Source organism: Cyprinodon variegatus, unplaced genomic scaffold (assembly GCF_000732505.1).
Source record: "Cyprinodon variegatus isolate N-32 unplaced genomic scaffold, C_variegatus-1.0 Scaffold40, whole genome shotgun sequence".
Classification (NCBI taxonomy): Eukaryota; Metazoa; Chordata; class Actinopteri; order Cyprinodontiformes; family Cyprinodontidae; genus Cyprinodon; species Cyprinodon variegatus.
This window is the reverse complement of record NW_015150493.1, coordinates 73,375-95,471: the sequence shown is the minus strand read 5'-3', so window position 1 is coordinate 95,471 and position 22,097 is coordinate 73,375. Positions and strand designations below refer to the sequence as shown.

The window sequence follows — 22,097 nt, the reverse complement described above, 5'->3', positions numbered from 1 at the left end:
GCAAAAGGCGGCCCATCCAGGAAACACACAGCCAGGCAGAGGAGCTCCGAGCCAACTCCCATGTCAGAGGATGAAGAGATGAAGATTAAAGTGGACAACAGATGTGCGTTCATTTCACACATAAGATAATTTTCACTTTACGCCATTTTTTTGTATTCAGAACTTAGTTGAACAACTATTTAAACTGACAAAAAATTACATAAAAAATCTTCATTAAAAAAATAAAAATCTGTAACCATACTAATAAAACCGGTAACAGTATAAGATATTTTTAAGTTATTAAGAATATGAATGGAAACTTAATTGTGTTAGTTTCAGCATAAAATGTTTAAATCAACTGCTCCTTAACTTTCTAGCAAAACAGAGTATATAAAACAATATTTAGATATATATCAAGAAACACTTTATGAACAAGTTGCTCTATCAGCAAGCACCACCGCCAGTTGGAAAAGCATTAAAAGAATGATGAAAAATATTTTTTTTAAAAAGGGTTTCAAATACAATTCATTAAAGTGAGGCCTGTTAAGCTGTTAAGTTCAGTAAAAAATGTAATTTTTTTGTAAGATGCAAGATAATTGTGAAAGATTAGACTAAAATGTCTTAGTGCAAAAGGTTTACATTTTTTTGTCCCTCATTTCAGAGAGTTACACCCAAATATTAAATATACTCCTTACACAAAGAGTTAAAGATTTAAAACTGTTATTTAGGGCTTTCAGCCATAAGTTATTGTCATTAAAGTAACATATTGGCTTAAAATATCTCACTCTCCTTATAATGTATCGATCTTATATACAATTTTCACTTTTTTAAATGAGAGAAAATGTTACACTTTAAATATATTCTAATGCTTTGAGGTGTACCTGTAGATCCATTTTATCAGTGGAACACCTTGGGATCACAAAGACTGGCCTAGTGAGTGTGGCTGGGGAGAGGGTTGGCCTGTCTTAGATTCTGGACATGAGGCTGTGATTGGCTGCAAACAATGGGTTGTCAGATGGACGGACACATGCATCAACTTTGTCACTGAGGCTGCTAATTAGAAGTGAGGTAATTTAACAAATGAATAACTAACTGGTCATGCTGAAAATCGCCACGGTTAAATGTTGCTGAATATCCAACATTAACTATTTAAATGTGGATCAGCATGCACTAAAAGTAGCTTCTCCTCGCATGACAATCCCCGACTGTCTGCTGTCCAAACCCTTGAGAGCAGAAGTGTCCATCTTTGCAGGTCAGATTTACTATGACCCCTGACATGGGCTTTGTGTTGACACCTAGGATCATGGAAATCAAATTATAGAGAAGGAACAGAGTCCAATTAACACACCAGCATCGTTATATAAATTAATCAAAATATAAGAGATTAAATACCCTTAAAAATTGATCTGTTCTAAATATATTTAGTCCAGTACATTCAAACTATGTTTTTTTTTTTAAAGCTTTCTGTTTAGTTCTCTAGAGAAAAACCTGTTTGTCCAATCCACAATCTTCCCGTTGTAAATAAAAGCCTCAAACTGAAGCAATTATAGGTCCCACTGTTACTGATTCATCTGTACTTCCACTTGGCTGAAGAAGAGAAAGAGTTGGTCAGCAGTTAGCTCCTCTGTATCTGCTGATCCAGCATCTCATCATGCATGCAGAGATCCTTCATTCACTGTAGGGAAAAACTGTGCCACCTCCTGGATGCCCGTCAGCATGAATTTGTTTCCACAAGATGTTGAACGAGAGACTTGCCAATGAGGTTAATGGTAAAAATACAGCTCTGGGTGGAAAATTCTCTGTGCACTCCACCCTTTTTTATTACAAAGTGTTTTAGGAGTGTTTAAAACCGTGAGAAGCTCAGTAAAACGTGAAAGGATTCTAGTGCAGCCCCTAACAGCTACTCAAAGATATCTTGTTACTATTTCCACTATAAGAGGCCCATTATCATCCTGCCTCTTTTAATAATCTTCATCCGAACTGAAGGACTTTCATGCTACAAGGAGCTCGCCAAGAACAGCAATTATCCTTGGTTGAAGCGTATATGCTGCATTTTACATGTCAATGATTCACCTCTGACTGTCCATTAATAACCTCTCCAGTGATAACTTGATCATTTCAGTAAAATAGAAACCAGACAATTTTAGTTGTGGATTTTCAACTGCTCAGTAGTGAGTATAAGCGAAGATGGCATTATGATGCATGAGGTCACATTTAGAGAAACAACAGCGCTTTGTGCCGATAGGCTCCACAGTTATTCCCTGACTTGATTATTTAAGGATGTTGGAATGCATGGGAGAAGTGTACTCAGGGACTCATAGGAGCCGATAAGAAACTGAAAAGAGGAATGGAAGAACTTGTTGACTCTTGGAAAGAGCTAAGAAAAACCTCTTGGAGAACAACTGGTTCACCGGCTCATGGCTATTTTAAAACATGTTACAAAACAGCATCACTGTGGTGAGTGCAACCACGTGCAGCCACTCTACGTTATTTTGCCCAAGCTGCATCATCACTTCTGTTCTGTTTTTCTCACAGATTAGTGGCAGAGTTTGATACAGACGAGGATGGACACAAGCACCGGATAAAAGTGTATATTTACTTGTCATTTGCACTTTTTACACATTTTCTATTGTTTTATGCAGCAATTAGAATTGAGGATTCCTGTTTGCTTCTGGGAATATAGATAGACCTTTTTTTACATCCTTTGTGCAGGACTGAAGAGCACCCTGGAGTAATTACAAATAATTTCCTGTATTTTAATTTGTTAGGGGGAGGTAGACTGACTCACACTGCCTTTCATTTCAGTGCCACTTCTAAAAATGGCATTCTATGTTTAAGTATTGTGTTTTATCTGATAGAGGACCTTTTTTTGGCAGCAGCATTATACCATTCTGAAAGCGGGATTAGTTGTTGCAACTTTGAAAAGCAATTAGAGCCGGATCAGGAGTTTATATCCACTCATAATGGGCTTAAAGTCTAAAATCTTCATTTGGAACTTTTAATCCTGAATATCAAGGAGATGTTTTGCTGTTTGTGAATCAATGGTTATTATATAATAATACAAGCTAATGTTAGGTTATATGTCCCTTACCAAGTTTTACCTTGAATCTTTCTTTTTAGCAACCATAAACAAGCTTGAATTCTGACAAATCTCCAAAGGGCTTCAAGGCTTATGATTGAGACCATTTCAGAAATTCAACAACAGCCTAATTTACCAATTCCACAACCTGATTTTGATAAATCTTTTGGATACTTTTCCTTGTAGGAATAGCAAGTAATGTTAATTATCAGTTATCTGACAACAGCGACTTCACAAAGTGATTTGGGATGTTCAAAAACAACCCAGAAAATGGGAAAGATAAAGCCTGCTGTGAGTTTGAGGACGCTGTAACACCAGTCACTGCTCATGGTGAAGTGAAGCCAAAGCTGTTGATGGCAGATAAAGTGCTTACAGAGAAAGATGCTTTAAAATCAACTATCTTGAACTGAAATAAAGAAATATTAGATGTAAACACAGAGAAGCAAAACTCTTTTGAGGAAAAAAAAACAATAAAAAAAAAAGAAAAAGAATCAACTGCTTGGCAAAAAAATGAAAGGAAAATTATTCAAAGGACTCCATTTGATTTCTCAGACCTAGAAAAACTTTGTTCTCTCAAGCATGGTGGTGTCACTGATGAACTCCACAAATTGGTTGGAATAATAAAAGAGGAAAAAATGCCTCGTAAACAAACTAACTTCACCTGAAAATGTGACTGCTGAAACCTGGACATGATACTGGATAAGCAGATTAACGTCCCTGTTCTGGAAGGGACCTCAATCCTATTAAAAATGGAAAGACTATGCCTGAAAGCCAGGTACATGTGGGGAAACAAACTAATTTAAATCTAGTCTACTAATTCTGGAAAGAAAAGCAGTGAAATATTTTACCATGTCTACAATAATGTGCAGATTCTCTAAAACTAGCTGAGGGGCCTTTAAACAAAGGTTACAGTCATCTGAGTGTGTGTATATATATATATATATATATATATATATACTGTATATATACATACATATATATAAAAATTAATATTTAAAGCCTTTTTTCAGTAGATCTAAATTGGTGATTGCATCAATGGCCTGTGGTAGAAGGTACGTTCAGAATGCAAAGCGGTTGGAAAGTTGATGTGTCTAAGTAAAACAAATTTAAATTCCCCAAAGAAAATGAATATTTTACAGCTGTTTCTGGCTTACGGTCAGGGAATGACTCAAATCTGCAAATCTTGATTTGTCCTCTTGCCCAGCGCTGTAATCCTGATGTAAGCCACCCTGTCTCCTACGTCTGCTGGGCAACATCCAGCAGACCTGTCCTCCCACATGGGTTTGCTTTACATAATGACAGAAAGAACAGAAATTTCTGTCTTCTTTATTTTTTGGACTGGGGAAGTTATGGTTACACAACTGATGCGATAAGCAGTCAATTTCTGAATAATCACTTATTACTAGTGTTGAATCTTCCATGAACGTCTCTCTCTCTGTGAAGCCCTTCTACTTACTGAACCACATCCAAAACTGATCTTTCTCATATTAATCTTAGATTTGAAAATAAATTAAAAATATTTATTTTCTTCAAGCTCATGGCTGTGTATCAAAAATGCTTTTTTTTGCAACAGTTTGATGCAATTTTCTTAAGTTAAATTAAATTTTTTTTAATTGGCTGTAAATGGAAAATCATCGTAGTTCACAGGAGTAAAGTCTGAATTTGGAAGTAATGTTTTTATTAAGTTTAGTGAACAGTTACTGAAAGAAACACATTTTAAAATAGTCAATTTGTTGAATATGTTGTTATAAACATGCATATAAAGCTGTAGATATGAAAGCATAAAAATGAATAAATAAATGATTTCCTTTTCCTGATAATAAAGATTTGGACTTCTACTTGACATGAGTCAAATTCAAATCACAGATCTGAGGAAATGAAAATTGACTTTGGACTTGCTGGTATTAACTTGTTATCCAAATAAGGCTTTGACTTGGTTTGACTTAAGACTTTATTATGACTTGGTAAGTAATGACGTGTTCCCACCACCACTTAATTATTGTAAAACATTGTGTTAAGAATGTCTATTCGAGAACAACCAAGTTCAGATTTTAATTTTGAATTTAATTATCAAGTAGTCGAAATTCCCTCAAAACCAATGAAATATCAATTATTATATATTATCATATTCATTGCCATTGACATTAAATTGATATGAAAATACTCTTAGCACACAACTTGATCAACGTACAATTGTATTGTTTTTCCTGTCACTGGCTTCCCCCTATTCCATGCTGCCCTAGGCAGTGAGCCATGTTGCCCATATCAAAAAGACTGCTGATAAGTTACTCCTCTTAAGGAGCAGACACAACAAAAACAAACTAACTAAGGACAGATCAGAAGAGAGGATGCTTAATGTAGCTTTTCCTCATACCTGCGGTGACATCATTCAGCCTCTCACTCAGGTAATAGTCATCTGGGTTGAGGAATGGGAACTGCTCCATGTACTGTTTTGGAATGAGGTAAAGGACTTCGGCCACATGTCCATCTTCGATTATGGACATCCGTTTGACCGAGCTCTTGCGTTTTACTCGAACCCGGTTGACCCGATGCACGCTCTGGCTACGGCTGGTGCTGCACAGCTTTCCCAGGCTGTTGAGGTTGGGCAGAGTGGGCATGGTGGCCTGTTCTCCTTCAACTGTCCCACAACACTGCAGAGAGAAATCAACCTCCGTCTGGACTCAACGCTGCTCAGAAGTCCATCCCTTCTCATAAAAGCTCATGGTCAAATCAATAGGTCCACTTCACATGTGCTGCAGGTACAAGAAGCAGAGTGCTGACGTCTGCTTTGAGTGGAATAAAGCAAAGAGCAAGTAGCAGGTAAAAGAACGCATCCTGTTGCATGGGGAGCAAACTGAGAGTAACAGGCTTAAACTGCGAGTGTCTTCACCACAACCAGCCTGGTGCCTTAAGCAGCTTAGGGCAGACGTTCAGTGTGATTACGTTCTGGGTGGAGTTAGGTTCGTCCATGCCAGGTTGGTTCACCCACTGTTGGGTGTGAGAACTCAATACATGATTCATTTACAGCCCAAATATGTGTTCAAAGAATCCCAATCTGGCCCAAACCGTCTAAACGCATGCAACAAGCTTAGAGCAGAGTACAGTGTCACAAGTGTTGGTATTAATGCTTTGATGGATAAAAGGTGTAGGTTCAAATCTTAGCCAGGGCATTTCTGCATTGAGTGCTGCGAAAACCGTTTTTCTCAGTATTTACAGTGGATGGTAACAGTTACAGTATTTCTAAATGTTTTGACCATGGAGGCACCAGCATTGCCCTGCATGGTTTAAAATGGTATGAAAGAGCATGGATAAAATACATCAAATGGATAAACTAACAGCATTAAAGGAAGAATAGAAATCAACACAGCCGGCAGCAAAAAAGACTGATTAATTACTTGTAGTAAAAGTACAATGATGTGCAAAATAATCATTACATTTACTCCTGTTACAAGCACAGAATTTAAATTATGCTATCAGGATTTATTTTAATAAAACATTGTTTCTTCTCAGCAAAAAACAAAAGGTTTCCCATTTATGTTTAGGATCACTTGTCTTGCAGGAAGGTGAACCTCCCCTCCTGTCAGCCTTTTCTTTCTATCATGCTTTCTTTAGGGATTTCCCTTAGCCTGGTAAACTAGCCCCGACCGCCAGCGGCCAAAATCATTTTTGCCTGCGATTACACATTTAATTTCAGATTTAGTCTGGTTTTTGAAGCTAGATTTCCCTGGATTAATTGGACCCATCTTTTTATCAACATTGAACAGCATCCCATCCCTTACAGGATAAAGCACTCCACCCACCTTGTCACTCACCCTGATTATTGTATACTTATGTTGAGGTGCAATGTTGTTCCTGACTCATCTGCTGTGTTCTTTGTTCTCCATGATGCTGTTTGTTCTCTATAAACCTTTAAATACTGAAATAAGGTATTATACAGGATAAACATATTTATTAATAAGGTAACCTCCAAATAGAAGTTATTTAAACTTGATTTCATTTGGGGGCATTTAAGTGAAGGGGTGCAAAATCCTATTTCTTCCAGTTCATGGTTGCGCCCTGCTTTGTGTCGGTCTGTCTCATAAGAGCTGTAAATATATAAACGGTCCATGCAAAAAGGTGTCTTGTCACATTTTGAATATAAGATGACCAAATATAGAACTTTAAGGGATTTTTTTTTTCTTTGAAAGAAATTAATGCAGCAGGAGACAACCCAAAAGAGAGTCTTTGAATCATCTAAAACAGGGGTAAAAACCTCTTTGTATGAAGACTTAGATTCTCTTCCATGACCCATATATAGCAGGATGTTTCCTGGAAATGTGAATTTTGCATGTGGTTAATCTTGTATTGCGATATGAAATGACAGAGGATGCAACGAATCATTAAAAACTGCCAAAGACACTTAGATTACTTTACAAAGCTTCAAAAAGATAACAATAATTAAGATTTGGGGGGATAATAAGATGTGTCACCATATAGGCAGTGCTGCTTTTTTTTTTTTTTAAACTCTTTATTATTAGCTTTTGTTTCAGTCTCAACAAAAAAAATAATACAACAGCAGACATTATAAAACTCAGCAGCACACAGTGAACAAAGCCCAGACCTTTTAGTCTCAGGATTCAGAAATCCTTTTTGTCTAAGAAAGAGCACAGTCAGGGTAGCTGGAGTTCAGCTAGCTGAGTTAAAAAAAATAAAGAGCTTGCTTTGCTTATCAACAGTCGCAGAGTTTTAGTCTGGAAAAACAGCAAGAGAGGTAAACCAAGGAGAGCTTTACTCCCCCACACACACACGGCAACACAAGCACCTGAGTAGATGGAGAAACGCCACTTTGCTGCATAAGACGTTACCATCTAGTTGTGATCCCTCTGCTCTAGCTCCATCATAACTCCTGTCTCAGAAATTCACACAAACATCCAGGGAAATATCTGAGCCACCCCTGCAAGCTGAAAATAAGCATTTTTATAAAGCCTCTGCCCTTTTAACATCGCAAATCAAATCAAAACATCACCCCCATTACCGTGGCTTTCATCCCCCCCACACTCTGTCTTACCACCCAGTCCGAAGCAGGAGGTGATTTTCTGGGCGTAGTTGCAGAGCCCATCGTAGCCAGGCTCCTGCTGCTTCAGTGTATCCCTCTCCCCCATCTCTGCACAATCCCACACACTCTGTCCCGTCCGGCAGTGTTTTCACTCCCTCCTATGTTCTTCAATTATTCAGGCTTTGGCCAGGACACATGCATGCGCACGACTCTCTCCAATTCGCGCATAAACAAACACACACACACAGTGAGACTGGGAGAGAAAAGTGCTGAGGCAGAGGGTCGTTTTGTCTTGCAGCCTGAGCAAGCCCTCTCCTCTGGTTGGAAAAGGAGGAGGCATCAGATTGAGTTACTGCAGAGTGCCTCCCTTTTTTCTATCCACCACTGATCATTTAGATTTGCACTGCAGGTTAACAGGTACGCTGCACAGGATGTGCCACCTCAGCTCTGAGATAGGGCAGGGCAGATCAGGAAGTCAGAATTTAGAGAGCTAATCCAGTGATGTGCTGGGTAGGAGGGCAGTGGTGTGGGGGCTGGGTCCTTAGCTGGACAGACCTCCAATGATTGCTGTTATATCTAATTAACAAACCAGTATAGTCTGTTAAAGGAAGGAATTAATTAAATTACATCAATTGACTTCTGCTAAGCGCTCCCCGCTAACAGATTTCTTCTGCTTTTACATCTTTGTTAAGAGTCTAATGCTCAAACTGTTTCAACATATGCTTAAATTAAATTAGAATATCATTAAAAAGTTCCTTTTTTGACAAACTCAATTCACTAAGAATAGATAATTTACACAGACTGGTGTTTTCATGCCTTTATTTCCACTAAGCATTATAATCTCTTCTTATAATAAATAAACCAGTGTTTAAGATGAGAACATTGTATCTGTCAGTTATGCAGTGGGGCCGCTTCTTTTACAGCTGAGGAAGGAGTTGATATAATAATAAAAAATAGTAATTACTAATTCATTAGACATCACCTCAAACCAAAAGCTTGGCAAAAACAAACTGGCTCATCCAACAGGACAAGGATCTCAGATACACAACAACACTGGTTTAGGAATAGATGGAGTAAAGCCAACATTAAGTCTCTCTTAGCTTTCCAACTAAATTAAAAAAGTTAAATAACACTCTTGTGAACTTTGTTTTCCAAGTTTGAAGAGGTTTCGCTTCCCATTCAGGAAGCTTTCTCAATTCAAAATGTCTGGAGTAGGGTTTGAATTCCAGGCTTATAGAGTGGCATAAACAAAAGCCTTGTTATGGCTTAGAACAGGCATCCCCAACCTCGGTCCTCGAGGCCCGCTGTCCTGCAGTTTCCCTGCTTTAGCACAGCTGATTATAGCGATTGCAGTAGACCAAAAGCCTGTTAATCAGCTTTCAATTAAAATCAGCTGTGCTGGAGCAAGGAAACCTCTAAGACCTGCAGGACAGCGGGCCTCGAGGACCGAGGTTGGGGATGCCTGGCTTAGAAAACATGCAATTTGAACCGAAAAAACTGGTCGGCCCCTTAGTAATGGGGATTCGTTGAGGTTGTTGTTGGCCTAAGGGGCCCGATAATGTTCAAATAAAAGGGAGTCATTAGGGTCATTGCTAGCCTGGCTGGGCAGGCGAGATGTTTTGGTCCCCTGCATGGCGATAAGGTCTGAGATCATAGCAGGAAGGAATCAACTCTATCGCTGCGTTGTAGGGTTTTTTGTTTTGGTTTTGTTTTCCTGCTTTATTGTCATTACACTGTGAACAAAATGAACTCTCTGCATTTAACCCATCCCCTTGGGGTGCAGTGGGCTACCATTGTGTGGCGCCCCAGGAGCAGTGTGGTGTCTGTGGGATTGGGGCTCGAACTCTGAACCTCAGGATTCCAAGCTTTATTCCCCGACCACTAGGCCTTCACTCCCTACACCTGTGACCACCCCTTCTGTCTAAGGTTGGTTTTTCTCTCTTCATATAAATGGCTTCCTTCCCACCCCTTTCAAACCACCTGTCCTCTTTGTCCTAAATGTGAACCTGTGAATAACTAGGACCTGGATGACTGAGAATCTTCACCAGCATCTCTGTTAGCTTGTTAAAATAACTCATGACAACCATGAATTTAAATGCATCCTCTCAATTTCCCTGATCAAAAAGATGCTTTAAGAGTTTTGCCAGGAGCCTGTTTTTGATTAATAAACACATCTGTCCTATATGTATACTGCTAAGGAACTAAGGGTGGGCAAAATGGACTTCAAATTGATTGTAATACTCTGTGCCATTTATCATAAACTACCTTTTTAAGCCTTATAGGCAAATGTATGGCTGTTACTACATGTCAGCACACATAGTCTGATAAAAACAAATACTAAAAAACACCAGCTACATAAAGAGGGGAGTTGTTATGGTTTTTGTTTTATTTCGACTGTTTTATAAACCTATCAAATGTAACTGTAATTAATCATATTTTTGAATCTAATTATATTAAATAATGCTGCCATGGAACCTACAGTGGAAATAATCATACAAATAACTATTAAAATACAATCAGTTTTTAAAAAACAAATTTTTACAAAAAAAAGAATCTATATGATAATGCGTATCTCTGTGTGGGACATTGAACCAACTATAGGAGATGCCATATTAGAAGGTAAGTGGATCTGAGTAAATCCTCAACACATTGTGATGCCATAGCTCTAGCATGTTTAAAGCATGCAATCATACATCTATAGTCCAAAATGGGCACTTTAACCGGACATTAGGATAAAACTTAAAAAAAGCAGGAGTTTTAAAAACCCTCTGCTTTACAAATGGTAAAAGCTGAGCTATCAGGTTTAACTTCTGTCAATTACGAGGTGATTTTCCAGAGCACAGTGATGAAAATGGAAAAATGAAATCATTACTACAAAGGTGACCTTCAACAATCCACTTAGCTCCAGCTGTCCTGGCTGAACTCCATCATAGTCATTAATAGCAGACTCATCCCAGGTAGCGCTGATTACGATAATGGATTCATGAAATAAACAAGATAAATAAATAAAGATTATGGTCAAAGGTCTGGGACTGAAGAAGAAAACCGGAAAGCCCAGACAGAGAAGTATGCCCGTAAGCATGTATTACAAGGTGATGTGACTAATGGAGAGGCATAGGTAGCAAGGTAAAAGCTGATGGCCCTGAGCTGATAACAGGAGAGTGAATAGTGGAGGTGGGGGCTGGGGAAGCACATTAGAACTGAAAGCCCTGGGATGGTGTTCTTACTCATTTATGCTGGATAAACGTCAACAGGAACTGGTAGTTTTGATTTGATAGGTTTAAAAGCAAAAATAAGACTTATATTCACTTAACTCTGTCATAGTAAGTCTGTAATCTAATAGTAGCTTTATGTAGCATAAAACTTCTCAAAATATGAAGCTGTTGAGAAGTTTAAAGCTTTGCTGGATTTTAATGCAATATTTTTCTGGTTTAAACATCTTAATCTACATTTTCTGAAAAGCACCATTTACAGGGAAGCCAAAAGAAAACCACTTGGCTCACTGAAGACCCAATAGTAGACTTTTTTGGTCTATATGCAAATGCAGAATGCAGTAGAACCCTAAATCTCTGTATTGTCCCCAATAATGTCAACTGTAAAATATGGTGGTGGCGCCATTATGCTGTGGGGATCCTTTTCTTTTTCAGTGACAGGGAAGACGGAGAAGTCTCAAGACTAGAGTGGAGGTTCATCTTTTCGAGGGAGAACAACCCCTAAACATACAACCAGAGCAACAGTGCAAAGGTTAAGTTATATCCATAAATTAGAACGGCTCAGGGAAAGTCCACAGCTGAACCCAGAGTGATGTAAGGCTGGCCAAGAATTGAATGTTTTTATATTGGACTTAATGAAAACAGAAAAGAATTTGGACTTGCTTTGGACTTTCACAACAATGACCTGTGACTTGATATTGTGTGTTAGATCCCCACAGAATGTGTGTTACAATGGAGGCACTCCTCCCACACAGTTTGCCAGTATTTCTACATCTTGTTGCTACAACAAGCATGCTGTATCTATTGAGAAGTTCCCCTACTCCCCTCTGCATCTCGCCATGCCAGTAAAGACTTGTGAAGGACTTTTAGCTATTTATTTAAGCTTTTCAGAGTTTTAGCATTTTTAGCAAAGAAAAACGGGAGGAAATTTTATTCTCTAGGCATTCAAAGCCAGTAGAAACACAATTACTTGAAGCTCCTATTGTTACGAAAGGTGTTTGTATATATTGTTTACTCAGGGGAACTTAAGAAATGTATGTAACATTTTAGACAAAGATTTATTAATTTTAATAATCATTTCTCTCCACTTTCGAATGATACACCCCAGTGTGTCGATCTGTCACTTAAAATCCCTATGAAAGACATAAAATCGATTTTAACACTTTCCAAATACATTGTTACCCCTTTCATCTTTTAAAGCGACATAATAAAGAGTAGATAGAAGCATGATGGTGCATTTCTATTACTCATGGAGCCTCTAAACATCAGAAACATAAAATTATATTATTAATAGAGGTCAAAAAGATCAACAAACAGAGGTGTTTGTTTCCACCTCTTAAAAATTCAAGTTAAATTTTGGTCCAATTGTGTGATGAGCCAACAGTGCAACTGTATAACAAGAGAAGCTGCAACTGCAAAACTAGTGCCTCTGCATTTTGAGCCTTTTTCTATCAAACTAAATGTGTTACAAATCATTTTAATGGTCCATACTCTGCATTTTTCCGCTTGTGCCAGAAGACTCTTATAAGATACTTTCCACATCTTAAAAATGCTCCGTCCAAACAATTTATGTGCCTTGTCAAAAACCTTAAAACTTGAAATAAATCAAGATCTACAGCCAGTACCTAAACTTCAACGCAGTCTCTTAAAGTTCAAATGGAAGAGTGAAATTGTATTTTCATTTATCTGCTCTTATAGTTTGGAAGATGTTTGAATTCCCTAACTTCTGTATGTACGGCTGTTTAAGTGCTTTTTATGTGTTTTTTGAACAGCTTTGTTTTTATCTCTGAACTGCTGTGACTATTATAATCTGACATTTTAATCGAAGGTTTCAAGGTCTTAAAATACAAGATTAAATCCCAGAGCTAAAAGCCTGATACAAAAATCAATTAAAGATCATAATCACTTTCTTTCTTACAGTTCCACCTATCTGCTTTAACTGACTGGCACCACTTTAGATTTCCCTTAACAGGAGCTGGTTAGGATGCTCCAGTTTGAATTTTAAAACTGTTTTTGGTGCATATTTTGAAACAGAGCAAATCTAACTAAGTATAGCACTTTTTAATCGATGGAATATGACTTTATTGCATAGCAACAACTTTTGCATTCTTTCAGTAGTTGTTAGACCTAAGGAAAAAAGAAACAAACTAATATGCAAGTATCTTAAAAAGTTAAATTTCCAGCGCATTTTAACGAAAAATGTAGATATCAGACCTTAGGAAAGCATGGCATTCAAAAATCGAAAAATATGTAGTACCATCAATAGAACTGAAAAATCGGTTCAGACTTTTGCAGGTTCAGAACTTTACATACATCAATATCATGATGGCATAAATATCTATATTACGTTGGTTGCTGGTTGCTTTTTATTTACTATCTAAATGATGAATGCATTATACAACACACAACCTTGTTCTACAATTTAAATGTAGATTTTCTGCAGCATGAGAAAATAGCTCAATCAGAATTGCTGATACCTACATGGGTCTGTTAGCAGGTTGCACAGATGTCATTTTTATTTTTGCAGCAATCAACAAGCTTCTGGTACATTTGAGTAAGTTGGGTTATCTGTAGTTGTTTTTTTAAGAAGGCTATGATCCCTGTTTTGACCTGTGGTAACCATGTGTGTTTCCGTCACATAATGATGTCCGTAAGGCTATATGCATTCTGGATTCAGCACAGCAGTCCTGAGTTTCTTTAATACCCACGATAGTGTTCTAACCATTGACCCCATGAAAGGTAAATGTATATGGTTCTCATTTGGACAATCAACAAATATCCGAACAAAAAAAAGTTAAAGAAAAAATGACAACTTTTATGTCTTGTTTCCCACTGACATAAAATTAATGAAAAATCCTTATTCTATGCTAAGATGGGAGACAAACTCTTTTTTTTTTTGGGTGCAATTTAAGGAGTTCCAATTTTCTCTTAACAATTAATATTTTTTTTACCAAAAGCTTTTAGGTCATGTGACTGACAGCTACATAGTGATGCAGACAAACTTTTATAATAAAGAAATCATGATTTATTTTCCTTAAAACGTGATAAAAAATTATTCAAATTAAATGTTGGTTTCTAAGTGAATCCTTAGAAACCAACACAGAAGCAGGATTCCAACAAATGTGCAATGAAATGTCAAATAAGAAATCTATTTGTACAGTTAAATAGCAAACAGAGTTGATTTAGGGCCGAGAGTTCCTTGGATGGAATTGGAGGATTTTTTAAAGTTGATTGTTTTGAGTTTGGAAGAAGAAGGCAATTGGACTATTTTTTTTCTTGAAAATGTTTCAGCTCTACAACCATGAATGCTTGTTTAATTATTTTAGATCAGAGGTAAAATTTGAAGAAGCATGAGATGTCCAGATCCTTTTTTTATTATTATTATTTAAGCACTGAGTTACATTTTCGATAGATCTACTCCAAAGGCTAAGCCTATCTTCTTTATGTTTTGCAAACATTTTTTATTTTTTTTATTTTATGATCGTGTTGTTGGAATTCAATATATGTTCAAATTTCAACCATGTAGCTTTTAAATGAATGGGGAAGTTCAAGGGATGGATTATTGATGCACCACTGTCACAATCAGCAAATGTTGATACATAAATCTTTGTCTTGTTTGACGTAAAAGCTTTTCACCAGAAGGGAACCTTCTATGAGGGCAGTAGAAAATTTACTTGGGCTTTGTAGATGCTGAATAAGGACCAATGGGTTCATTTCTGGGCCTTCCTTCTCCTCTGTGCATCTTCTGGTTCATGAAAAGTTTGTTGCTTCTTCATGAATATAATAACCAACTTCTTTTTTTACTTGAGGTTAATAAATTAAGTTAAATGTCCAACAACACAATGGTCTCACTTATAATGAAAAACTGCTAATAGGATGGATGAGGCAGACTAGTAAACCTACTAAATAAAAGTCTATGAGGCTTCATGTCCACTGAAGTCTATCAAGCAATTTTTTTGTCTCGCTGTATTTTTTTGAGAATAATTCTGAGCATGGGTGGATCAGAGAAAACCCACAATAAATGAAAACTTTTTAATCTTATTCATGTTTTTTTAAAACCAGTTCAGCTGTATGTTGTCTAATTAGTCCACAATAATGCGGCACTTACTTAAAATGACTGATGAGGGACTGCTTGCAAGGGCTTAACCACGCTTATGAGATCAGCAGTGTGTACCACAGAGCTGTGAAGTGGCTCCATCGATCTCCACCGGTAACCACAGAAGACAGATACAACAGGCCACATCGTTAATGGAAGGAGTTCAAAGGCATCCGAATGTCCGGACTCAACCATAAAGAGCCTGAGGGACTGATATTCTGTGCACTGTTGCATCCTTTATGCAAGTCTAACAGAGTTCCCTGTATTAAATCTAGTAACTGTATTACTTTATATAATAAGAATGAGTTACATCATGCTTTTAATTTGTTTTTTATCATTTTCTGCAACTCTTGGTGAGTCAGTTATGCACAGTTTGGTCACACCCCACAGCTGGAGCTGGAGTCATCGAATCAGCAATACAAGATAATTCACCAGCAACAGCTGCATACAGGATTTTGCAAAAGGTATCCGTAGCACTACAACTTCTTTATTCTTTGTTAAGAATTGATTGGGATGTCTTGTTATAAAGAAAGCGAAATTACTAATCATGGTGTGGGAAAAGAAGGGGGCATGTTATTTCAATATCTGGGAAATATGATATATGCCACAATTTGGTCCGAGACCCCGAAATAAAATCTATTTCAATTTATAAGAAGACTAACTAATGGTATAATAAATATATACAAATCTAGGTGTTATACAGTGCTTCAGAAGTTTACTTTCTTTGAATCTGCTCCCTCTGGGGTCGGTTTTCTGGAAATATAGTGTCTCAGTTTTTAAGCAGATGACATCAGCTTGATATTTCATGAAAACCCAGCAGTTCCCATTAAGATAACATTCATGTGACAGTGGAGTGGCGACCAAGTGGTTAGTGAATAGAGCTTGGAATCCCGAGGTTCTGAGTTTGAGCCCCAATCCCACAGACTGTCACTCTGGGTCCTTAAGCAACCAACCCCACACTGCTCCCAGGGCGCCGCACAATGGCAGGCCACTGCTCCCCAAAGGGATGGGTTAAATGCAGAGGGTTTGTTTTATACTTGTGACAGTGTAATGACAATAAAATGCTGGGAGTGTGTGCTTATGTGAGAGTATAAAAGGAGCTGAACTTGTTTTTAACAGACAGCTGCCTGTTTATTTAGTAAATCTGACGGGGTGCACTCTTCTGGCTGTGTGTCATGTTTTGTACTTTTGATTTCACTCAAGGTCAAAACTCCCTTTATGCTGGACAACTCCCTCTGTGGCATGGTAGTGGAAAGTGTGAAATCCTGGCTAGCTAAGTAGAAAACTACACCCGACATTTTCCATTGTTGTCTTTAAAGAGACATGAAAACTATGAAACCAGTAAACAAGCGCAGACTTTTAGCATCATGATACTAAACCTTACAACAAAGATATCTTTGGTTTGCCTCATTTTACCAATAAGGAAAGTTTACCTTGTTGTAGTTAGGTTAATTTTATTTAGAAGTGTGCAGGTAAAATGGGATGACAACATGCAAACTAAGCAAGTTTTTTTAGTTTAATTCTGTCCCAGTGGAAGTGGAGGTTTGACAGGACCCAAATGCAGACGTGGTTACTTGAATGTTTAATAATAAAAAGGGTAACAGAAGCAAAAATCCGAAAACATGAATCCACAAAATTCTAAAAATGCTGAAAACCAAGAATACTTACAACAAGAAGAGCACAAAGTAATGACGACAAACCAGCAAAGAGTAACTGAGCAGGAGGAGATTATATGGGAGAGTGAAACAAAGAGCAGGCTAATTAGCAGATTGGGAGCAGGTGTGAACAGAGGCAAGAAGGGAGCTACAGAAAAAGGAGACTGACACAAGAGGGCCAACAGGAAATATCGAAGAACTCAAATACAATCAAAATACCTTGAACACAAGATTGAAAAATAAGACCAATGAAAAGTCAAAGATAAAACTTGAACAGAACCAAAACCATGACAAATTCCCCAAACATACATTTTTTTGCACTTTGCAGCCCTTCACTACTTTATATTGGCTTATCTGATAAATCAAAAAGAAACCCACTCAACTTGGTGTTAATGGTGTTAATTGATTGATTATCTTTATTGATCACAAAATGGAGAAATGCACTCACTACATCAGCTCAAATAATCAAGAAGAAGAATGGGCCAAAGGAAGAAAAAGGTAAATGGAATAAATACAGTGTATTCAGTTCATCCACATATGAGAGCTTTTTTTAAATAAGATCATTATACAGTGTTATTGCACAGGGTTATTTATATAGATGGATATTTATAGTTATATATATAGTTATTGCATTGGGTTTCAGATATAGAGAAACAGGTTATTCCACAGGGCATCGAATAGTTAATTATGGGAAACTCTACATAATCAGAGGCGTAGCCAGAACATTTTTATAATGGTGGCCAGGCAATAACCAGTGTACACTGAGGGGTGGCCGAAAGTAGATAGTCACCAGAACCTCACCGTCAATTTACACTGTTCCAACAGGAAAATTAACGAGCAAAACATCCATATTTTCTAAATAAAGACAAACTATACTTTCCCACAGCCTTTGCTAACAAATAGATGAATATATTTAAACATCCGTGCTTTCTAGATAAAAGGTAAAGTGGATAAAATTCTTTCAGGTTTGAGTTTTGAGCAAACATCTTTTCTATTGTCATACCTTACCTACTTGTATCAATAATCATTCTGCATAAAATTGGCATTAACAAGTACTAATATCTACATAAAATTATTATTTAATGTTTTATTAAAATAGTTGTTTATCTATGATTTCATTGAAGACTCCTAGATGACTTGCAGAGACACATCATTTTCTCTTTACCTCATAAAACACAAAATCTATTTCTAAAAAGAGCATGAATTCTGCACTTATCATCTTTAATGTTAGTATATTGATGTGCAGAATTACCCACAGTGTTTTTGTCGTCAAGTAAATGTTAATATATAATATTAATATTAAGGGCTGGTTATACTCCTACAGCAGTGTGTCGCTTGACGCGACTTTCTTTATTTATGCTCAATATTCAAGCATGGTCTGCGCTATACGCTGTGGGTCTAGATACGTCCAAGGCGGTGGGGAAGTGGGGGTGAGTTTGTCCGACAACGGAGGTACATGACGGTGAAAAAGAGCCGGGATCCAGGTGGAAAAAGGGTCCCAGCGTTCTCGCACATCTCGCTCTTCTAGCTGGTCCATCTTCACGAGTTGTTTTCCGCAATTGCGGTCAGAAAAACAAAACAAGTCGGCCTCCTGTCTGTGGCACTGTCTGCGGTCAGTTACAGTTTGGGAGAGGTGCAGCAGAGTGTCTGCAGATGACCTAGTTTCGAAGTATAAATAAGCCTTTAGAGGGAAATTGATTGGGTAAGGGTGGGCATGGCCACCCCTGGCCACCCATCTAGCTCCGCCCCTGTAGGTTGCAGCTTTTTTTCTTCTTCTTTTTTTTTCTTTTTTTTTTTTACCATTAGTTAAATGCATGGAAGTCATATCTTCTATTTATATGTTGAGGTTAGAGTGAGTATGAAATAAAATCAAACTAAAGCTGCAGCAGAGGAAGATGTAGTTTCAGTATGCAGCAGTCTAACCTACTTACAATCCCCCCTGTCATTATCAGAGTCCAGCGCTTCGGGCCGACTGAGCTTTTACCAGCAAATACTCTTGAACCAGGAGCAGCATCTCTAAAAAAGAAACAAATCTGTCGGACTTTGTGGTTTGATATACTCACCTTTAGCAGACATGCCCGGTAGGTAGAGCCTCTTTTCCTTTGCTGAGACCGAATAGTCGAAGAAGCAGAGCCGGTGCAGCAGCTTAGAGGAAACTGGCAGTAGATGATCTTTGCTTTAACTTATTAAATGGCATTAAATGGCAGGGAAACATTCAGCGGGTTGGACTGGAGAGGAAAACGCGATGGAGAGAGCAGTTTCCAGCTGCAGGGCGTGTCCTGGAAAAGACAGCATCATTTCTTTTTTTTATCTCCCAAATAGTTTCTGTCCATATTTGAACATGATATCAGGTAATTATTCAGTAATTAATAAGGTTATTGATTAAATGCATTCTCCTGCAGCTGGATTCAGGTCTAATGAATGTTACAGCGGCTCCCTGTCTGAGACCACTGCGCTTATATGTTGCAAAGCTGACAGAAAATCCTGCAGGTAAATGGGCAGATTTGCAGTTAAATGTTGGAGAAACGAGCTGTACCTGCAGATTGGGGTTACATAAAGAAACATGGGCTGGTTCGTTTGGGAAAAATTATTGCACTTAAAGGAAATTTATTTGCAGTTTGTTTATTAATGAGTTCATGCAGAACAGCCACTACAGCTGACAGTTATTCAAAGGTCGTTTTCTTTCATGCGTTTGTGTGTGTTTTTAGTATGTAAACCACATCTGTGGCCTCTTTTGTGTGCACTGCCCCCTACTGGGTGATTGGTGTCAGTTCAAATATTCAAACTTTCATTCTGTCGAGGACCAAAAAGGGCCACAATCCTAAAAATGTAATTTAAATAAAATGTTGGTTTATTAAAGGCACAAACAATACATATATATATATATATATATATATATATATATATATATATATATATATATATATATATATATACATATATACACACGTATATATTAATAAACTGTGTTTGTTACAATTAGATTTCACAAAAATAAATTAGATATTGAAAATATAATTAATTTGAATCATACACTATCATTCCATAGTTCCTTCACTAATAATATAATTTATATAATATATGAATTTTATTGATCTCACATTGGAGAAATTTACCACTGCATTAAACCCATCTCCTTGGGGAGCAGTAGGCTGCCATCGTGGGTCACTGGGGAGCAGTGTGGGATTGAGGGTCTTCCTCAGAGACCCAGAGTGGCAGTCTGTGGCAGTGGGGCTTAAACTCAGAACCTCAGGATTTAAAGCTCTATGCCTTGACCACCAGGCTGCCACTCTCCCTCCACCACCTCCAACTAAAACCAGACAGACCATGACATTTGATTGGTTATGATGCACTCTTGTCAATAAGTTGGCAAGTCAGATGGAACATGTGTAGCACTCCGGTGTAGAGCTCCACACTATTAAAATGGGACTTTCCCCATTGGATCTGTTCAGACAGACGAGGATTATTCCGAAGAAGCTTTTGAGCTGGACGAAGCAACACCTAGTTGGGTTTAAGCCAATCGTGGTAACAAATGAAAAAGCAGCAGACACCATAAGAAACCACAGATAGCAACAGTTAGGTGAGCACCTTCCTATGCTGCCATGTTTATTGCGGTTTGGGCTCAGCAGCTCTCACTTTCATCACAGCTATATGTCCTGATTTAAAGCATAATACTGCAACATGATTGTCTGACCTGTTTTGGCTAGGTCCTGAATAATTTAAGGCAAAGTGGTACAAGATGGATTTCTGTGCATTTGTGAATGCATAAATACTTAAGAATTCATATTATAGGCCAGGTTGAATTGTCAGTGGTTTTCACACTGACTACAATACCATGGATGAGATGGTCAAATTCATGAGGTTCTTTAATACAGAGATAGTACATTTATTTTTTTACACTTAGATGTATAATTACACGTTTTTATGTATTATTATTTAACTTTTTCATATTGACATTTCTTACAAGTATTTGTGCAATAACAATATCTATGTATTGTGTTTCAGCACTTCAGGCTCTTGATATAAAAGTGCTGCAAAAATTCTTATATTGGATTAATCAAAAAACTAAGAGAGGCATTAAATAATTTGAAGATCTTTTAATAATGTTTAGTAATTGATTAAATGCACAGGTGACTATTAAAGGTGTAAGTCATTAATCAAAAATAATTCATATTTCACATACATATATAAAACCTTGTTTTGTGCAACACCCTTTTATGACACAATTTGAGCTTCAACTATGATTTCTCAAATAGAGAAAAATATTTGAGTGGTTAACCTACAAAGCTGTACTCACTTTGACTGCAGGACAGTAGACCTTATCTATCACTTGATGAGTATTGTTTAGAGATAAAATAAATATTAAATTTAATTGTCAAAATTTTACGAGCACCTTAAATAATTGCACAATGTTTTAAGACATAGCTTTAATAATATGTATGTGGCTGTTTTTTCTATAATGAAATTTCAAACATATAGTCACTAATTAAGCCCAGATCAGACAGCAGAATTATCTCCAAATAATATGCCATAAAGCTATCTAAACATGGGAATACAGAATCCATAAAGAGGAAATGGGCAAAATAAATTAAGGTTATAATCTCACAAGAAAGCTGGGAGGGAATATGTCAGTAGCAGTGGATCTCAACCGGATCAAACACATGGCTGGAGTTCTGCTGGAAAAACATCATACGATTTTTTGTTATACCCATTTAGAGACGATATCAAAACAACGGGCTGCTGGAGACTCTGCAGGTCTAAAGGAGCCAACCACTTCCATGTTTTTTGAGACTGTCAGGTAATAAAACCATATTGGGAAGATTTCCACAAACATATTGAAATATATTCAATGTAAGCATTCCATTCAAATGTGAAACGTATCTGGGCAACTTAAAATTGGACACATGGACTAATAAAGGCAAATAACTTCTACTGGCAGCCAGTAAGAAGGCCAAACCAGATAAATGGATTGAAATTGTTTACCTGATTTATGTTATGGAAAGGATCTATTTTTCCCCTCCAAGTCAAAAAAGAAAAATTT

The 22,097-nt window shown here is 37.3% G+C and overlaps 2 protein-coding genes across 11 annotated transcripts in view; one reads left to right on the top strand and one right to left on the bottom strand.

The window, feature by feature from the left end:
• ablim1 (actin binding LIM protein 1) overlaps positions 1-19,269 on the bottom strand; it is a 69,527-nt gene extending 50,258 nt beyond the window's left edge. For 3 of the 9 annotated variants that reach the window (XM_015369973.1, XM_015369978.1, XM_015369974.1), the window contains exon 1: positions 8,106-8,355. In XM_015369973.1, coding sequence (XP_015225459.1) covers positions 8,106-8,199 — 94 coding nt within the window. In that variant the 5' untranslated portion in view covers positions 8,200-8,355. Of the gene's footprint in view, positions 1-8,105; positions 8,357-19,119 lie in introns of those variants that run through there. The other 6 variants (XM_015369979.1, XM_015369981.1, XM_015369980.1 and 3 more) reach the window with 4 other exon arrangements.
• The window catches only part of fam160b1 (family with sequence similarity 160 member B1), an 18,827-nt gene continuing 15,749 nt past the window's right edge, over positions 19,020-22,097 (top strand). Inside the window, exon 1 of one of the 2 annotated variants that reach the window (XM_015369972.1) lies at positions 19,020-19,137. In XM_015369972.1, the coding sequence (XP_015225458.1) occupies positions 19,131-19,137 (7 nt within the window). In that variant the 5' untranslated portion in view covers positions 19,020-19,130. Of the gene's footprint in view, positions 19,138-19,225; positions 19,408-22,097 lie in introns of those variants that run through there. The other variant, XM_015369971.1, reaches the window with a different exon arrangement.